The sequence below is a fragment of the Zonotrichia leucophrys genome, chromosome 8 (genome assembly GCF_028769735.1).
Source record: "Zonotrichia leucophrys gambelii isolate GWCS_2022_RI chromosome 8, RI_Zleu_2.0, whole genome shotgun sequence".
NCBI classification, from domain to species: domain Eukaryota; kingdom Metazoa; phylum Chordata; class Aves; order Passeriformes; family Passerellidae; genus Zonotrichia; species Zonotrichia leucophrys.
The window spans coordinates 21756328-21776823 of record NC_088178.1 but is presented as its reverse complement, the minus strand read 5'-3'; the positions used below and the strand labels follow the sequence as shown (position 1 = coordinate 21776823).

The 20496-nt window shown below is 38.8% G+C and overlaps 1 protein-coding gene across 4 annotated transcripts in view; it reads right to left on the bottom strand.

The window, feature by feature from the left end:
- Positions 1–20496, bottom strand: part of MAST2 (microtubule associated serine/threonine kinase 2) — a 186573-nt gene that overhangs the window by 40715 nt on the left and 125362 nt on the right. For all 4 annotated transcript variants that reach the window (XM_064720422.1, XM_064720419.1, XM_064720420.1 and 1 more), the window contains 5 exons: positions 18022–18097; positions 15600–15620; positions 13000–13078; positions 8075–8229; positions 577–652 (listed from right to left, as the gene is read on the bottom strand). In XM_064720422.1, the coding sequence (XP_064576492.1) occupies positions 577–652; positions 8075–8229; positions 13000–13078; positions 15600–15620; positions 18022–18097 (407 nt within the window). The remainder of the gene's footprint in view (positions 1–576; positions 653–8074; positions 8230–12999; positions 13079–15599; positions 15621–18021; positions 18098–20496) is intronic.

The following is a 20496-nucleotide window of genomic DNA, read 5'->3' as shown; positions in this document are numbered from 1 at the left end:
AGATGTGAGGCAGTTTTCAGAACTTTCAGACAAGACTGTGGAAGCTGAAAATCGTTGCCCCAAGCAAGAAAGACGCAGCGTTTCTATCACTATAAGCCCTGATATCCTGTCTCCAGAGAAACATCTATTTTTGCTGGTGGTGGAACAGGAAGGAATGGCCATATCGACAGCTGTGGGATACACAATCTTTTACACTCATTTCAATGAGATTTTGATTTTTAACTTGCTTCCACAGGTTTCATTATCCAGCTTTTTAAAAAGCCAAGGCATGGCTCTTCTTCTCACTCTTGTGAGAATTTCTCATGTCAATAGACAACATCAAAATTTTGCAAATATTAAATACAAACAAAAAAAAAAAACCAATTCAGCCTTTTCCATCCCAATCTCTACATATACCAAAGCTATTTCTTCTACTGCAGAATTAAGATATGAAGATGAGGAGGCAGCTTCAAACTCTCAATCACTGCTTGGAAATGGGCTGGAAAAGCTGGACTCCTTCTCCAACCAGCCCTACAAACTAATTCTGAGCTTGGACACAAGTTCATTGAATGCATTATTCAAAAAGTATTTCTTTACCTTTGGAAACCTTTCTTTGTACACATGATTCATCATTATTATTTCACTGTCAAAGGAAACTGGAGAGCGACCAGGGCTGGAGGAGAAAAGAAATCACGTTATCATTTACAGATATCACACCAAAACTTCAAAACCCACTGCTGATCATAAATCTGCCACATTGACCATAGCCCTTCCAAAGCTTTGAGGTCACTTCAGTACTATGCAGTTAATGGACCTCAGAGCAGATCCTGGCACAGTCTGCAGTCTCCTGGAGATGCTGACATCCCTGTCCCCACACAGGCTCTGGCAGAAACCCCCCTATTCCGTTTCCAGTGAATGCAAACCCTAACACAGAAGCTTGCAAAACCCCAGTACATTTATTGCTGATACATTTGCTATTCCCCTCATCCTGTGACTGCCCTCCATGGCAGCAGGAGCAGCCCTACTCCAAAAGAAATCACAGTGAGCTCTGGAGTCTCCAGTGCCAGAAGGGAGCAGGGCAATAGGAAGTAAGGAAGTTGGGATGATTTGTTTTCCTTTTTCTGAAGGATACTGCACGAGCAGTGTTATTCAGCTAAATTTTACATATAAAAGAAATCCCACAGGCAACAGGGACAGACTTCTTTTATGAAAGCTGCATTCCCTTGATGCACATTACACCATGGATCCATATGCATCTATGCACAGTTTGCAAGAAACTTTAAGGCACTCAAAAAAAAACCAGGACAGTAAATCTTGATGAGCTGCATTTATGTTACTGTTTGGGTGGGTTTTTTAAAGAAAGGTTGCATCTTGTTTCATCACATCTGATGGTATGCAGGGCTCTGACTCACTCTGCCACCAAGGACAGGCGGATGAGGTAATGCAGATAATCCCCAGCTACAGATCGCCTGCAGCAGCACAGTGCTCCAGCTACCTTGTTTCAGTGTTCAAAACAAACAAGGGCTTCAATTATTTGGCATCTTATATGATTATTGTCTTCATGATTTTAAGAGTACTAAATACTACTAAAAATACTCTATGTCAAAAGATACATTTTTATCTTGAATGCCTTCAAACATTTCAAACTTTCCAGTGAAGGATGAAATCGATCTCTAAATGGAATAAATGCATTTTAAACTTGGAATGCATTACAGTTACTACCTTCCTGCTAACCTATTTAGAGCAAAAAACATTCTTTTGGCAACATATATTAACAACTCAAAGAAAATTTAACTCATTGTGTCATAGACTGCAGCAGTACCTAACTCTTTTCATGCCTTGTACTGAAATTCCATGAATTTACATCATGTCTTGTTTTTATTACTGCTTATCCCTTAGCTTGAGAAAATGCACTTCAGATTAAATCTGTCACTGAATCCTTATGTTGAAGAAGAAGAAAACTGATTTGGATGTTATGAATAGCAAGTAAAAAGACATTTTCATCAGCTTCCCTTAGATTCATAGATAGCTATTTTTAATCAAGAAGAATTTTCTTTAAAAAGAAATCTACATTTATATTCATATGTAATGTATGACATAATTAAACATTTGGGTAAAAACATTCAAATTGCAGAGTTATAAGCAAATTCCCCTGCACATTTAGCCTGCTGTCCTTATCCTTTTTTCTCTTAAGACCAAACATGCTGACACAAACACTACACTGTTTACTGGTAATTCGTATGGAGCTGGAGGACTTGGTGAACAGTTATTGAAGAATTTACTTTTCTCTGATGTAATTCTTCTCTGTGTGATCTAAGTGAGGTATAAATTACAAGTATATATGAGCCCTTTGATACTTACACAGAAATACTGAGGCACACACATGCTTCACTTTAACACTAAAATTTGCACATGCTTAAGTATTTGCTGTCTTAGGGCTACAATAAAACATGAGGGATTTTGCCTTTTGCTTTCAAGGCACTTTATTCATACGGATACAGGAAATTAAGAGCTCTGCAGAAATCAGGCTACTTGAGCTGTCCTGCCAGCAGATGTAGCATTTCCTTAGGGAGACCCATGATAGGAGAATTTACTGTGTTTGCTTTTGTTTAGAAAACAATTTCTGTGCACACCAATTGGTAAGAAAGTGCTTCCTTGGGCATTTGCAGTTTTGTCTCTCACCTTCTACCACTTTCTACCAACCAAAACAACAGAATACCCAAAAATCTCTGGATAAAAATTCGGTTCAAGGTGCACATTGTCATATATATATACTGTCATATATATATACTGCACCATAATTTTGAATGTTGATCCTCAGCTTGGTAAACTAAGGAACAAATTAGCTGGATACCTGAATAACTAACCAAAGGCTGCCCTGCCAAGCACTGCCAGGTTCTTTACAGCACCTCTAGGACACAATCAGGTGAAAAAGGAACAAGGACTGGACAGATAACTGAATGCCACCAAGGGAGAACACAAGGAAATTTAGAAATAAGATAAAAGGAGTCTAAGACATTTTACTGGCATGACATCTTTTCAAATGCAAAAGCTTCACACATCTACCCAGCACCAAACATTTCACAGGCAGAACCAAACCAGTCTAACATTTCAAGCCTCAGAGAAGAACAGATTATTTTCTGCAAAACAGAGGACACATGCTGTGCACGTGCATAAAATTTAAAACAAAAGGCAGGCTCCTTCCCTTTTCTTGGTGCAGATAGGTAGGTCAAAGAAGTGATTATTGTCAGTGAGTTTTTCATTTCAGCAGAGCAGACATTAGGAGAATAATATCTGTCCCCTTAAGCTTAACAGCAGAATGAAAAACTACTCTCTCTTTTCCCTTCCTTCACGCTTCCTCCTCTTTATGAGACAACGAGGAGGTGGATTTTCAGGGATATCTATCTCCCACAAAGATTTCTATTGCCTTCAACCTGTCAAAACTCATGTCTCCTTATCTGATGCTTCAAAGTGAAAATAGCTTATAGAGAGCTATTTTGAGGAGCAACGTTTACGCAATAACTTAAATCTCACAAAATCTAATTTAAGGATGACTAAATAAAACCGAGATGTTTATGAATAGGTAATTTCTCCTTCACTATGACAGCTGTACTTATTAGGAAAAAGCAAAAAAGCACTGTGTTTCCCTCTGCTTTCACACTGTATATAAAGGTTTAATTAGATTGTATTTACAGGATATGATCGAAGTCAGTTCTCATGGGAAACGCAGAACTATAGGCTTTAATTTTCTGTCATTTCCAGACACACAAAATAAGGAATTTGAAAACCAGAGAGCTAAAGTTGGATAAAGTAGGCACCAAGATAAGCCTTCTGCTGAAGGTGAGACTTTTTCTTCTCCTCCCAATAAATAAATATTTAAATCTTTGAGGTAATGAAAGTTACATTAATACTAGAAGTCAGAAAACTTCCCCAGCAGCAGGGGCTGCAACTTCTGCTTTCCAATACTTCAGGGGTTTTATGCATGTCAGCAAAGACTGAGACTGCTTTAGAATGAAAACACAAAGTTGGAGTAATGAGCAGTGCAAAGAATAAATAAAGATACCCAGTTTTCTTCATAACAGAAAACCACAGAAAAGGTGAGTGAACCCAAAAGTTAATAAATATAAAACTGACCACTTTGAAAAACCTTTTCAAGTAAAGTTCACAGGACACACTGTCTTGAAAGAGGAAGAAAGAGACCAACATTATCTGTAATGCAGTTAGAATGTGTTTTCAGAAGGACCAGATGCCTTGTGCTGTAGAATATAAAACTATTATCCTTCCCCAAATCCATGGGGATTGATTCCCTGCTCCACAGCTTGTGGTGGATGGCCCTGCCTGAGAGCAGCGGGAAGGGATGAACACACCACGGTTACTCAAGTGGTTAAAGCTGCCTCTGAAGTGCACTGAGATGAGAGAGCCCCACAGCCTGCAGGATGAAAGATAAAAATGGACTGTGTGGGCCACTGGTTTCCACAACACCTATTGCTTCTTGGGCATTTTATCATCAGGAGTCTTTTTTAGTATTTTCCAGTTGTTTTGTCTGTATATTCTCAACAGCAGGATCCAGCGTGCTAAAAGTCAGGCTGGGGGATTGCATTTAAAAAGCACTACCCAGCAAAGAGATGAAGAAGGATGATCTCATCTACTCCAACTACATAAAAATTCACTGCAACAATCTTCTGCCCTTTTTACCTAGACAACATTATCCTGAAATACAAAAAGAGATCAAGAAAAATGGGCAGATTGGTGGGCTGAGTGACTGCACAAAGGCAGCTCCTGAAAAAGTCTTTATTAGTTAACTCTACTTTTATCTCTGACATTATCCACACATTCCCACATGTGAGCAACTGCTAAAGATGACAAGTGAAGAGAACTGGGAAAAGATGGAAGGCAGCATCTCTTTAACTTAAAAAGAGTAATGATGCCAAGTTTAGTGCAAGTATTCACAACTTTTCATGCATTTTACTCCAGGGAGAAAAGATCTTGTTCAGGTGAAGCCAGGATTGATCTGAACAAAACAAATGTAGCCTGGGGATCTCCCTGTTGGTCAATAACTTGAAAGAATTTGAAGGTTGCATTATTAAAAATTTAAAAAAAAAAAAGAGAGAGAGAGAACAGTTGAGAGATGATATTTAGGAACTAGTTGTGCAGGTAATAAAGAAGTCTTTTCTTCTACAGAAGACACACTACTAGCACCTAAACAGGTGGATCACATAGAAATATGTTCTTTGACTGAGCATGTGAGTACTGGACCTTTTTGAGACAGATGAGAGAACAGGCTCCTGGATTTTGCAAGCAGCTTTATAAGGATGTCACACCTCTGCATTCCAGCACTGGTCTCTTGTTCCCTCCTTCCCCCTGCAGAGGGAAGCAGTTGGGAAAGAACCAGTGCCATTTCTTCAGGGCAGAAATTCTGGGCATTTCAAATAAGGCACGATTAAATAAAAGATGAGTATCCTCAAGGCACACTGGCAGAACACCTCAAGCAAAGCAGAGGTGCTACCAATCTGTCAGTGCACCCTCCATGACTGCACACTATGTAAGTTTTATCATCCGGTTTGATCATTAAGAGTGCTCTGTATGAACAGAACATTTGCAGCTAGAAAATGGTACATTTCTAGCCAAAAAAGTACATATATTTTTCCAAAAGTTACATCTAGGCAATATTCTATACCTAGGAGCATAAAAGGATCATCTGCACTTCTAAAAAAATTATCTTGGATTACAGAGACAAAAAAACAATCTCAGCATTTGGCAGTGACATCTCAAAATGCCACTTCCTCTCTCAAAAACAGATGTAAGGCTGCAGTCATATAGGAAGGAAAATGAATACACATTAACTATGTGTATGACACCATCATTAACTATGACACCATCTTTTAAATTATAAAGCCATGGCTGCCAATTAAGGGAAATGTCTGATGTATTTTGTTCATCTGCTTTTCATTAAAGCTGATCAAACAAGACCACTGAGTGAAAAAATACATTTTTAGGAAATTACTGCTTAATTGAATTCAATGTTGAAAAACGAAAGCTGTTCTCAGCTTTTAAGTAAGTGAAAATATCTTCTCACCAAGTGGGGTAACTCTGAAGTGTGGGCAAATAAATAAGCAAGCTTTGTGCAGTGAACAAGGTCTGGTCTGCATGTGTTTCAGTATTTGTTTACAAGCACAGGCTGCCCTCTGTGAGAGGGTTTTTGCTCCTGCAAACATTGCTGCAGTTGGTTGGAGTGACCTATCCATTTTCCTTGGAGGTGCAAGGACCAGCATGAATGCTTGGTAGTGGCAAGGGTGCTTCAGAGTCACACAGCATCACAGGACTGGCAATAAGCAAAATGAAAACCAAATGAGGCACAGTGAGTTGAAAAAATTAAATTACTTCTTTCTAAGCTTTGGAATACCAATAAGGGTGGACATTTTCACAACAAAAACCAGTGAGAGAGCCAGAAAAGGTATCCAAGAGAAGAAGATTAATCAGTTATATGACACACTGAATTAATCTCATCCCACCACAAATTATAAACCTACTCCATGATCAGTCTGCTTCAAATTGGCTCACAGAGGCAAAATTCTCTGCAACCAGATAACCCATATTAACAAGGAAGAAAATAAAATTGGGCTCTTTACGTGATGATGTATATCATTCCTGCATTAGCAGAAGTGTTTTCTACACCAGGATGACACCTGTGCTAGAGGACAATCATTACTTTAGCATGTGTGTCTGCAGGAGCTGCCTCACCCCTACAGAACTGGTGCCACCACAGTTCCACTGCTCAGCAGGGTCAGGGTTATCGGTGGCAGGACTATGGTTCAAAGGGACTTAGTACAGAATTTACAATTAGTCTTTACTACATGGCACTGAGGAGGTGCCTGGCTGAGTGTGCCACTACCCACAGCACTCACTTAGCAGGTCCATATGCAATTACCATGCAGCCTGCACTGAAGTTTAGAACACACAAATAATGACAAATAATCCTGAAAGGTCAGCTCTGCCATGACATGATATTCACCATGGGTTTTGTTACTATCCTGGCCTGTTTCACTTCCTACTTTTACAAATTCCCACCCAAGTCCTGAGCTGGGCACACTGATTCAGCAATTCCAGCTGGCAGAGTTTTTGAGTATCGTTCATTAATTTAAAGGTGATATCCACCTCCAGCATCCTCAGATGAATGAAGGCTTCACCTCCTTCAACCCTGCTTGTAAAAACCCTTTTCTTTCTAGACACAAGGTGTGTCTAGACTTTCCCTAGACTTTTGTTCACTTGGTCCAGCACCAAAGGCATAGCAAAACTGGAGGCTTTTGCCACGATACAAAGTGTTTGTTGATTTATTCCACATAGCTGTTAGAGATCTGCAGAAAGATTGCCCAGAGAGTTTGTGGAATCTCTGTCCTTGGAGATACTCAAAAGCTATATGGACATGATCCTGGGCAGCCAGCTTGAAAAGGGTTTTGCACAGGATGACCTCCAGAGATTCTTTCCAACCATAGCCATTCTGTAATTCTGTGGAAGATGAAATTCTAGTTGCTTCTGGTTTTATGTAGGGAGAAATCAACTACACAAGGAAATAACCTGGACAGTTATCTTTGAACAACCAGTTCTCTGAACGAAAAGTAAAATTATTCAATTATTAATGCAGCAGAAACATTTTCAGCACTATTAAAAAATCGTGATGGGGAGCAACTCCATTTAAGGTTTTGACGTTATCTATTCTGAAGCACTGCCAGAAAAGTTATTAAAAGTGGTTATAACCACATCCTTATGATATTGCAGCAAAATTCTGAGAAGAAACTTCACTAAAGGAAATCTACACCCTATGCATTTAGTTTGAGACACTTGCTGATCATGTTTTCATAGAGTTATTGTGAAAATACAAAAGCAGAGTATACCAACCACTTTGCAATCCAAAAGCTCAGCAATGTGAGAAAAAATCCTTTGTGATCAGATGAGGTGAGTTAAATGCTGATTAAAAGTTTCAAACACACGTAACAAAGCAACTACAAGTAATTATTCTTAGATCTGAAAGCACATATAGAAATGCAATAAATGTGTCCAACATCTTAAAAAATTCCACAAGCAATCCAAAGCTCACCTGAGGCTGCGGGACCGAGGCCTTAAGGCTGGAGAATGGCGCCCTTCTTCATCAGTGATGCTCTCAGTACTGAAATGCTTTGTCAGGAAATGAAGTTCATCTGCCGTGGGCTGAAAGGGCAGCTGGTGCAGCTTCTCCTGAGATGAGCATGATGACTGAGTACAGAAAAAAATACAGAAAAGAAATGCACTAAACGCATGCATAGGGGTCAGCTAATGAATGGAAGAGGAATGGATTCTGCCAGACACTGCGCACTCCAGTGGAAAAGAAAGCTATTTATCAGACCAGGTGCCTCTTTTTATTGCTCTCATCGGGCTAAGCCAACCCTTACATTCAATGACAGAGTTGGTGAGATCAGGAAAACTTTGGGAGAGGGCTAGGGAACCATTGCATCTGATTCTGGAACCAGCACATCTGATCATGCAGATAATTTACTACCAGGAGACAGAAAGGGAGGCACGTGAGTACCAGCACTACTCAGGAAAGGACAAGGAGGTTCCTGGAGTGGTGAGCAACTTTCTTTCCTTTTCCCTCACATTCTCTTAGCTCAGGAGCTTCATGGCATGCAAAATGCTATGGAGCTGTGCAGACCTCAGATTCTTTTGGTTATTGGCTCTCACTGGAAATTGTTATTGTAAATGATCAGGATTTTATTTCTCCTTTTCATTACCCATCAGGATTCTTCTCTAACCAGGGAAGCAATAATAAATAAAGTATCTGACTTGTAAGAGTAACAAAGTTTTTCATCAGTGAGCTAAACGTTTTATTCTTCTGCAAACAAGTTGATGCATTTATATGACCCGTTCTGTGATAATAATAGACATGAAACTGTTTTAATTTGTGAACCTCATAAAACCTGAGATTAAAAGAAGTACTTGTGGAAAATATTAGTGGAAAATACTAATAATATCAAAGTTAGACATTCCAGGGGAAAAAGCTGAAGGTCAAGTAACAAATGTATTTTTTTGTGTGTGATTCTTCAATGCCCCTTTCCATTTTAGAGAAGAAAATAAATTACGTAAGGACAAATTAAAAATTCTCTTTAAAAACAAAAGGGAAAATTAAAAAAAAAGAAGTGCTGAATAGTCAGAGTAGCACTGAACAACACCAGTGGGCCTTATTAAAAACATCACCCTGACCTAAGTTCCACAGCTCCTTATTATCTGATGAAATTAATTATGTACACTGTTCCAGAAAAACTTTTCCTTTTGCTACAACAACCTTCACTTAGACTGGAAGAACTAGATCCTAGTACCAGAAGTATTGGTAGGAGGGAGTTATAAAACATATGACCAAAGATTTAACTCCCCTAGCATGGGAAAGAAAGCATATCTGTCTTTACTTATATAGCTGGATCACTTGGATTGACATTTTCTGAGGGGAAAAACCCAATCAGGCAGCAAATCTGAGATGAACAAGTTACATAGAATGTTCAAATGGTGTAGTTTTTATTCCAAGTATTGTAAGGAACAGAAAATCTGGTAATATAAGAACATATCAGCCTAAAGATCCTATTTTAGACAAAAATTTAATTGGCTCCAGATCCACTCCCACTGCACTGCACAGAGGCATTTTACAGAAAAGGAAGTACTAAAGACACTTAAAAACCTGCCTTAACAGATACCCAAGTTCTGGTATTGCAAATGCATGTCTGATTCAAAACAAATTAGTTTAGCACATAGTTACTTTTAGAGAGAAAAAAATCAAAAGTTATAATCTAGAAAAATCATTAAAAACTTTATGTTTCCCAACAGCAAAATCACTGGGGAAGTAGTGCTAGTCAGCCCATGGACAGCACAGCAAAATCCTCCCTACACTTCCTCTCCCTAAAAGCAATCAGATCACAAAGTTTAGAATTCCAGAGAATAATTAATGAAGGCCCTGAAGATAAAGACCATGGACATTCTCTGCCAAGGGCTTCTCTAGCAGTATTAAGGCATATGACCTTTCAATGAAAAAGCATGAAAGCAAAGTGAAACACTTCTGAAGTATTGATTTGCAGATAATCACATCACACTACTCAATATTTGCAGCAGACTAATACAAATATCCCCCTGGTGTCTTAATTACACATGCAGAATTAGCCAACTATTCTCCAGTAAAAAAAAAAAAAATCAATCTATGTTATTGTTGATTGTAAACTAACTCTGCATCTAGAAAATGAAGAGCAGATTAACTGTTTAAAAATAATTGTATACTGGCCCATCTAACTGATTCACCTAACTAGAAAGGTCTTCTTCAGCTTTTTCAATGTTGGTCTGATGCTACATCTGGTCTTCATGATTTGTAAAGAAAAGGGTAAATGTGGTTTGGTTTTGATTGAAGTGTCATCCCTCATTTGGAAGTAAAAAGTAAAGCAGAATCTACAGGTTCTCACTCACTGACCTAGGACTAGGTAAATGCCTTGGGTTGTTCAGTAGGTTGGTGCAGCAGGTGATCTCTGGTCACAGAGATGGGGGTCAGCTCTTGCTTTCACACAAAAACTCAACCAGCAGGACACAGAATGGACTGGGCCCTTCTTGATATTTCACTTCCCACTGGCACATCTAGAGCAAAGCTCTACTGGCTTCCTTTTCTTGCTTGAGAGAGAAACAATCTTGAGGACTGATCATATGAAATGGAAACCCAAACTTCTGCTAAATTCCTATCTGCAGCACTAATTCATTGTGTCCTTTTCACAAGCCCCTTCACTGCCTCTTACTTCAGTTTCCAAGTCTATGCAGGAATAACACTGCTTATCAACTTCAGAGGTGTTATTCAGATCAATTCAAATTAATTCTAATCTGTGAAATACTGAGATAATAGGATTGGCTTAGAAATGTAATACCAGGTTTAATAGCTCCAACAATTGCATCACTGCTTACTAAACAGCCCATTTCAGTCTTTCTACTACTGAACCAGCAAAAGGTCTACAGATGAGGAACTTAGTCACTTAGGGAAAAAAAAATAAAAGCCTTGGAATTACATGTTTCAACCAATTTCCTGAATGAACTGAATTCAGGTCTAACTACAAGTATCACTTTATGCTTTTCATTACACTTCTCTGTTACTTACACTGAAAAATTACCATTTGAACTGATGCTTTCTATGTGACATGTCTATCTCAGATTTGTTGAATTGTTTGTTTTTTTCATGGGAAAACATTAATCAAAATGGCCTATCTATTTCTGGGAACATGACAAGAGACAAGTATGATAACTGAGTACAGAAAAAACCACAGAACTTTAGAAAGTTCTCAGCTTTCTCATGCCAGAAAGCCAAAAGCTTTCTAAAAGTGGCCTTGATGTCCCAATTTCAAAGCAAGAACTGATGCTTCCAACAGATTTTTGGTGTTGTTACTTTTTCTTTCTCCACAGGCATCCACTTTAAGTCTGGTCAAACTACAAACTCTTTAAAAACTGCAGTTTGGCCTCCAAAAGTGTCATCTTCACAAGCAAACTGGAAGCTGTCACAGTGACTACCAATGACCAAGCTAATTTTGGATGCCATCCATATGGAAGGCAACTGTGCTTGCTCCATGCTCCCATAGCTTGAAGAGGACTTAGACATGGATTATGCCCACAAAGATTTAACCTAAGACTATAAAGGCCAAAGCAGAGCCTCTTCTTAACAGCTGCTCTTAAGTGCTTGAATGTATAATAATGTGTGGCAGTGCAACCAGGGACATCTTTTTCCTGTACATTTTTCTGTGCTCCTGCCCACATATCTGTATGCACATTGAAATCAGGTCACCGGCCTTCCAAGGAGACAAAAGCACCCCAAACTCAACAAGAAAACAAATGTCTTGAACCTCAGAAAGTAACAAATGGTAGAAATTGTGTGAACTAGAGTTTGCAAGAATGTGTCTGAAGAAATGAAGTTATAGAGATAAGATTAACATTGCAGAATCAAATTTTAATCATATCAATTTATACTGAAAGGAAACTTTTGACCCCAATTTCTTCTTTTTCTATATAGATTGAATTTAACACTCACCCCCAAAAAACCTTATAAATTTGTGTTTGAGAGGCACTAGAAAGTTTATGGATGAACTTAGAACAGTTCACAAGGAAAACAATGATACAGTGTAAGATTTGCATAATGTGTAGTAATGAGCCCTAATTAATGAAGGTGTTACAGTTATTAGGAGCACATTCTAAATAATTAATACAAAACCAAATGATCAGTATTATGGAAAGAGGCAGTGATTTGTTACCACACAGTTGAAGACACCATAGACACATACAAAAGCATGTTACATTAAGTCTGTACTTTTTAGTTCCAATATTTCTATCTTTGTCTTTACAAGGTTCTAATGGGGATAACCACAACGCTGAGCTGACTTAAACTAAAAATAAGATTCATTTTAGGAAGCATGTCAGAGTTACAAGGGTTAACATGGTGCTACCAGCTTGGTGGTATTGCTGACAGAACTCAAGCACACTGCAGCCAACCTTTCTAATGATGGGTGTAAGAACTGGAAAGCTTCATTAGGAGGTTCAAATTACAGGGGCTGAATAACAGATGTGGCTTATCAATTTCTCTTTCTGCTAGCCTACTAGAAGAGGTTTTCAGACTAAGTAGTTGAAAGCAGACAAGAATTTCATTCCCCAGTTACAAAAAGCCGAGAGCTGGAAGGTATTTGTGCACTATCTCTGAGTCCTGCCACTTTGGAGACTTTGTGCCTCTCAAATGATCACTTGAGCCAAGTGCTGCACTGGGATTTCACCAATGCTGAAGGCAAAGTGCAAGATGACAGGAGCTGGGAAATGGAGGAAAAAAGCAGCAGAACCAGTAATTAAAATAATTTTTAAAATAATTAGTATATTAAATAATGTTAGCAAAACAATGAAGAAAGATCCAGTATTTTAGTAGAGACTCAGAAGCTGATTTGTTAGGGTGTGTTTGTAGAAACTGAATTGCTTGGAAAAGTCAGTGTCACTTACTGAAACTGTTGAACTGGGAGTGTTTGTGCCATATCCAGACGAAGGAAGGGAGGCCAAGGACCAGCGGCGTCCGTCCGTTCTGGGGAAAACATGAGGGAAATCACAGTCAGGAACACAGTGTGGCTAATTCTGGAGAGAAATAAGCAAGCTCCTCCTCTGTATCTCCTAACCTCACGCTTTTATTAATGCCTTGAGTTACTCAGATAAATCAGGTATCCTATTTACAATCACACTTATAGAAAAGCAATTAGAGTAAGTTTTGAAAGCAAAACTAGGCGACCTCAGAAAAGCTAAAGTGAAGGGGCACCAGAATCCTGCATTAAGTAAATGCTTTGTACTTGTACAAAACTTGGAGTTCCTAAAACAGACAAATACAAACAGCTCCCTGCAAACTTCTTTGAAAAAGACACTCATGCTTATCATACTTATGCAGCTCATTGTCTTCCAAATGAAGATTCAGATTGAGGACAAAAAAAATTACATTAGATCAACAATCAACTGGAAGCAGATTAATTTGTTTACCTACTCAGAGGGCATCCTGCCCAGCACATTGCCTGGCATGGCTGGAAAATTAAACCCAGCAGATAGGAATAGAGCCAAGGGGCCCACTCCAAATACACGAGTAAATCACAGAAATCTCACCTAGGGTCCTTTCTCCTCCAGTCACTATAACATCAGCAGTTACTTCCCTGTTGTAGCCAAATAAACATGTTCCTCAGAGAAAACAACCAAAATATTGTGGTGATACTGCAGAAAGGTCTTGATTTGCCAGTGTCAAAACTGAGGAACTGAGGAACTACACAAGAGCTTTGAGAAGAATCAGTGCTGCCCTGTCTGAAGTTCTCTTCTTCCCCCAAACCCAATCTCAGTGAGGATGGAAACTGGACTACGTTCAGCTCAGTCCCACAGCACTTTTTCTAGCTCTGGTCTATTTTCCCACATGGCGTCCTTAAAATGGACAACCATGTCCTGTTGCACAGTGGGATGGATGTTAAAAGTCTCCTCCTCACGTCAGTTTCTGTTTGCTTGGGTTTTTTCATGCAGCAGATTATCAGTAACGGGTTGTAACATGAAGCTGAATTAGAACAGCTCTAACTCACTTTGGAGAGACATGGGAGGTTTTGGTACACACAGATACAGTGCATTTATGCAATGGCATTATAAAATAGAATATTTGGTACAGGTCTGAAATAGCAATTATAAAAACCTCAACTGTTATCTTCACAGTAATATTTCTCATCCACTATCCATACCCATGAAGCCTCCAGATAAAGGTGCTTTTATCTGTGCCCACCAAGACAAAAACCCCTGTTTACAGTTTTTCCAGCTCTAGTTCCTTTTATTTTCAGGCACTGATGCACACCTCTCTTTGTCATCTATCTTAGAATGAGAGGGAAATAAACTCACTGTTCCACATCACTGAAAGAATATTATGTCAATAGAGTTTTAAAAAGACTCATGCTTCATGCATTAAAAAAATAATAAGTCTGTAATGCAGATTTTTATTGCATGCCTATGGTACAGCTAAACCCCATTTAGCCACAGGTGATGTTTTCTCTGGCAAGACAATTAAATGTAAAAGAACAATCTCAAAATCGTTTCAAGTGAAATGGAATTCCTTTCTTAACCCTGAAAAACAACAACTATCCACATTACAAAGTTGTAGCATGCTGTGGTAAGGGATTGAACACCTAACTTCAATAATCTTCATTGAGTTTCTTGTAACATACAGGGGCTCAGGGGAAATATTTATGTCAATGATTCAACCTCACTTTGGATCCTCAGTCCCAGAGCAAAACATTCTGTTTCTTGCTGCACAAGTTATTCATTTCTTGCAAAAGAAAAGCTTCATTTAAAAAAAAAATGAATTACCTAAATGGTGTATTGAAATAACTTTAGAATTTTCATTTTGACCAAGTTAAAAGAAAATATCTTTTTCAGTTAGAAAATTCCAGCACAGCCCTTCATGCTTAGGCTGTTTTCTGCTGATGCAATCCAGGCAAGCAATGTGCTAAGAGTCAGGACAAACATATCAGCTCTACTCTAGCAGAAAGAAGTGGGACAAGAGTGAAAATCTTCCAAATCAAGGAAGGGGGAAGACCTTTAAAGCAAATTCCTCCTACATTTATGCAAAGCATTTCAAAGTACTTTATTGTTTTGTTAATAAACATACTTTTAGCGAGACAACGTGCAATATTACTTCAGGATAAGACACTTGGAATGACAACTTTAGGTTTTTTTATTTAATATAGATGCTTTGCTAGCCCAACAAAGACATGCAAACAACAAATTTTGCCTCTATAATGATATTTTAATTAGTTAATTATGGAGGTGTTTTTATGGCAGCTAAATGCTATTTCATGAAGAAGCAGATAAATTTCAAACAAGGAGTTAGAAAAACAGCACATCTTCTCCAGAGCACTACCTGATTATCATATTTTAAGCCAAAATATCAAGATTTTCTGTTTCTACTACAAAGACTAGAAGCTGAATGCCTAAATGGGGTTGTTACAGCATGAACTTGTTAGGGGCACGAGCTTGGCTGCACAGAAGCACAGTTCACACACACACACAAACAGCAGCAATGGGATCCACATTACCTGTCTGCTCTGTGTCCATGGCTGTGTGGAAAAAATTGTACAATAATTATGAGAGAAGGAGCAGTAAATGATGCATGTGATTTCTGAAAAAAAAAACCTTCATCTTCTGTTACTGGTATTTCTCCAATATCAGTTTTAGTGAGTATGAGCAGAATTAACCATACATTCCTGCCCATAGTGTTGTGGCTATGACACAATCATTGAAAGGGCATCTAACAAGGGATTTATGGTTAATCACAAGTCAGACTAAGGACAACCACGCAGGAAATTGTAGTGGCTTTACAAAAACACAAGCTTTCCAAACAAATTTCCTATTCCATCTCAAGAAAGAACTCATCACAGGACTATAAAGAAAGAATGGAATTCACAAATTATGTCCAAACAGGATAATACATGAAGAAATTACATCACTAAAAAAGGCAGAAAATCAGCAACAAGTAATTCCTGTGATGGCAAAGGCAGGAAATCAGGCAAGGGCCTGATCTCTTAAGCCCCACGCAATGCCAATGAAAAGGGTACTGTGAAATATCCATTTCTCTGGCACCACACTTGTAATTCCTTAATTCCATCATATAGAAGTTATTCTGATACCAGTATGGGGTAATTCAGTATGTATCTGTTCTTACTGCTGGCATAGCTATTCAGGCTGTAATGCAAGCAGAAAATAGAAACAGGTTTCTAAAACAAGCAGTGCTTAAGTGTTCTTTTCCCTGGCAGGAAAAGTGTAGAGAGGAACATGAATACTATAAAATGAACCACTGCACTCAACAGGACAGGCTTAACCTTTATTCACCTATTTCTTTAAAAATTAGATTTAAAAAGTGGAAAAGTGCAGAAGAACACTCTTCAGAGTTTTAGAAAGCCGTATTGAAGGATCAAGTTGAAACATGGTGTTGAAAAATTACATTAAATTTTGACAATAACTGTTGTTTCTGCTGCAACTTTTCTACTGTTTTCCAGGATCCAGAACTCCTGTGAGATACTTCAGATACTGTGAAAACTGGTAAAAGTTCAGTTGATTTCAACAGAGCTTATTGAATACATCCAGATCAGGCTTTAAAAACAAATGTGGATGAGTCCATTTGAATTGTTTAAGCTGCAGCTAAAGCACTAATTTTCTCTCTGAGGCAACAGGAAAATACATATCCAGTCTCTTACATTTCATGTGCTATTAAATAGCATTTTCTTACATAAGACTAGAAGACCAAAGTCTGCTTCACACAGAATCCAAGGACACCAGGTCTTCCAGCAAATCACCTCAATGGAGAAATGCTCCAGGATTTTCCTGCCCTTCACATAAAGAGTGTACTTTATTCCATCAAATCCTAACCCTTTATTCTTCTCTGAAGTTTTGAGACTTATCATTTTTTCTAACTAGTCCTCAAGCTAAATCTGCCTTTCTCAGAAAACTTACTTCCTCTCAGGATGATCACACATTTCCTATTCTCAGATCATTTTAATACAGACTGGCTTTTTTTCAACTAAGGCAGAGTTTAATAAATCCAAAATACCTTCCTCATCATCTAATAATCCACCTCCTGTGTACAAGCACTGCTTGGGAGCTCTCTAATTTCCCTGTTCTTTCTTTCTCACAAAATTTAACTTTCTGCGTCATTATCCATTTCTGCCTACCTGCTGGGACTCAACATTCAAATCACCATTTTTCTGCTTTTCCCAGCAGTCTCTATTCTCTCATTCCTGTTCCTTACACTAAATCCACCGCTGTGGGATCAGATTTCCTCCCAGCAGTTTGACACACAGCATGAGCAGCACCTGTCCAGCCCTGCTGCAGGACAAATGACAGCTCCACACTGGGGTCTCTCAGTGCTGCTCCTGTAGAGGTTCTCTTAGACTTGCAATTTCAATTATCAGCTATTTTCCTCATTGAGCAGTAATGTTCTCTTGACATCAATGCCCAGACAGCAGAGAAAAGTCAGGAGTCACTACCAGTGAGAAGGCAGGGAATGAAGACATAGGGTGGTGCACACCTAATTTAAGGTATTTTTATACCTTCGTGCAGACACAGCAAAGAAGATCAGTACATTTTCAATACACCTCAGTGAGAGCAACATCTAGGACTACAACTAAGTTACAATTACCCTAATCATGACTGGCTTTAATGTCACTTTGACTAAATAATGTGTCATATCACATGCCCTACATGTCGTTCTTCTGGGAGAACATTGCCTCTTCCTCAGGCAGCATTAACTGCTTCATTTACTTTATCTTTTTCTAGGTCTGAAAAGCCCCTAATACATTCTGGTGCTGCCAAGATGTAAGCCATAAGGAGTAAAATAAAACAAAATTGGAGATATCAAAGAAAGTAAAACACAATCAAAAATGTTCTAACCCACAGGCCATTAGTAAAAAAAATGCACAGACTATTTGCTTGCCAGTCCAAAGAGAACAGATCTTGCCTTACCTTCGGGCAGGAACAAAGGAAAAATGAGCAGGTGCATTTGGAGAGAAGTTCCTGGGACTGTCCAAGGGGCTGCTACCTGTTTAAGAAAGCAAAAGTTAACAGTTCAAAACCATTTTGTTCGCATTTGAAACAAATGGAGTAAGTTTTCAGTCTTCTGAAAGACTTTGAACTGTACACTGTAGTCAATAATAACTGGAAATATGGAGCTTTGAGTCTTTGAGTTTTGAGCATTAGCTTGCTAAAGAAATGTTCTGACATAGATGTACCAGTATTTTTCCTCCTTTTAAAATAACTTAAAGGGTATGTTTCATTTCCCACTTTCAGGTAAGTAATGTACCACCCATAGACAAGAGAGTCTTATATTATTTTGCAGTTATTTCTATCTACAAGCTTTTTCTTACACTTGTCAATGAAAAAGCTGAGTTAGAAGAGGCACATGACAGTTTCAGGAAAAATAAACAGTAACAAAACATTTCTTCCTAATATATGCTAAGGTTGAATGCAAAATTCACTGAGGAAAAAAAAGGGATATACCATGAAAACTGCACATAATAAAATTACTATTTATATGTAAGATGACTGGGCTAAAACCTATCAGCATTCACACTAACTACCACTTTTCTGAAATAGTACTTTATCATGAAAATGAAACTACCAGTGAAACTATACAGACAAGAAGAAAAAACAGTTAATTTTTGGTGTGTTTTTTTTTTCTCTGGGCTTTGTCATATGGTGTGTAATCATGGTGAGTGGTTTATTGCAATGTATTTTATTTCAAAGTAAAAACAACCATCACACAGAAAGCCCTTCTGAAAGCCAGGATCATTTACAAACTAACTACAGAAATATTTCAAAGATATGGATGAATTTAGAAGCTTCACATCAGTGAGTGTGCATTCTATTGGGCATGAAGTGGTTTGCTCTGTCCTATCATTAATACAGGCACAGAAGAGAAACTATCCATAGTAAAAGTGTCAACAGCAATTTCTTAGTGCAAACACAACAATATAGCACTAAAATAAGACCAGGAAAATGAAATAGATTCTGGAAAAGCAATACACTGCAAGGTACATCAGAAATGGTTTTAAATTTAGATCCCATATAAAATGGTTTTATTTTAAAAGCCATGTTGAAAAGTCAAACCTCAAGCATGAGCCATCTGCAAGGGACTTGTCTCTGTTTCAGAAGCTCAAGTTGCCCAGCTTGCCCCTCAGGGCAGCAGTGATCCTGAGGTTACAGTCCCATCCAGCAGCCTACTGAAGCTTGTAATTAAGCTTATAATTAAGTCACATTAATTTCAATCCAAGTTATCCACACACCTTTGCTGTTCCACTGAGCACAGTGCTCAGCTGAAGGCAACGTTCCCTCCCACGTCAGCCTCACAAAAGGGGCACAAAAGTCTGCAGCAGCATCTCTGCACAGCCTCTGTGGGCAAGGTGTGCACACCTGGCTCGTGTGTCAGGGCAGGGAAGGAGGAGGAGGAGAGGGGGAACGGGCTGGCACCTCCTGGGGTAGGAGGATGGCCACAGTGCAGCACAGGCCAGCAAACTCCATCTGGTCTGCAAGTCTGCAAGGGGAAAAATAGCAGCTGGTTGAGATTAAACCAGCCCCAGGCTGATGGAACATGTGTCATGGGGTGATGAGAGAACTGGAGAGGTAAGTGAATTCCAGACCACTCCACAATCTGCTTCATCAAGAGCAAAGTAAATTAAAAACAAAGAGTTTGAGCAACAGGTTTGTTTTCCTTTGCCTTGGTTTCCTTTCATATTGTTAGCTAAGACTAACAACAAGTTTACAGTTGAATACAAAACAATTCAAGTCTTCATCCAAAACTGGGCATTGTTTAACTCATTCCCAGTATATCCCAAGTGCAGAGGGGAGAGAGTGATCAGAGGCCCATAGCTAAATAACTTCTGTTGTTTCATTTATTAAGCTTGTACTCATTTTAATTCTTATGGTCACAGTGGAAAACCAGAACCATTTTGCTGCTTTTGAACCACAAGAAGATGGAGAGGTCTGACAGTTCCAGTCTGGGAGGCACTGCAAGCTTCCAAGGGGATTGAGGAAATCCAAGTGGAGAATTGAGTCATGCATGACAACTCATGTCCTGGCAGCAGCACACACCTTAGGGGCAGGGTCACCAACCACTTGGTAGCAGAAAGCTGAAGGAGCATTTTAGGATGCTGCAGGAGTGAGGCCTTTCCACGGTGATGCAGATGAGCTGACAAAACAAGGAAGGCTGCCAGCTTTGCTGGAAACCTTGGCCTTTGCCTTCTCATTTTTCAAACTTTACTGGCAATGAACACTACTGTGTCAAGATGATAGTTTTGATCAAAAACCTCATTGCCCAATGTTGTTAGAAACAAGCAATGAACTGTCATTGCCTTTTTACATCTTCATCAATCTTGGAACTTTCTGGGCTATGATCAAAATGGAATTTCAGAATAACTGAGCAAATTGGGTAATGACAGTTTT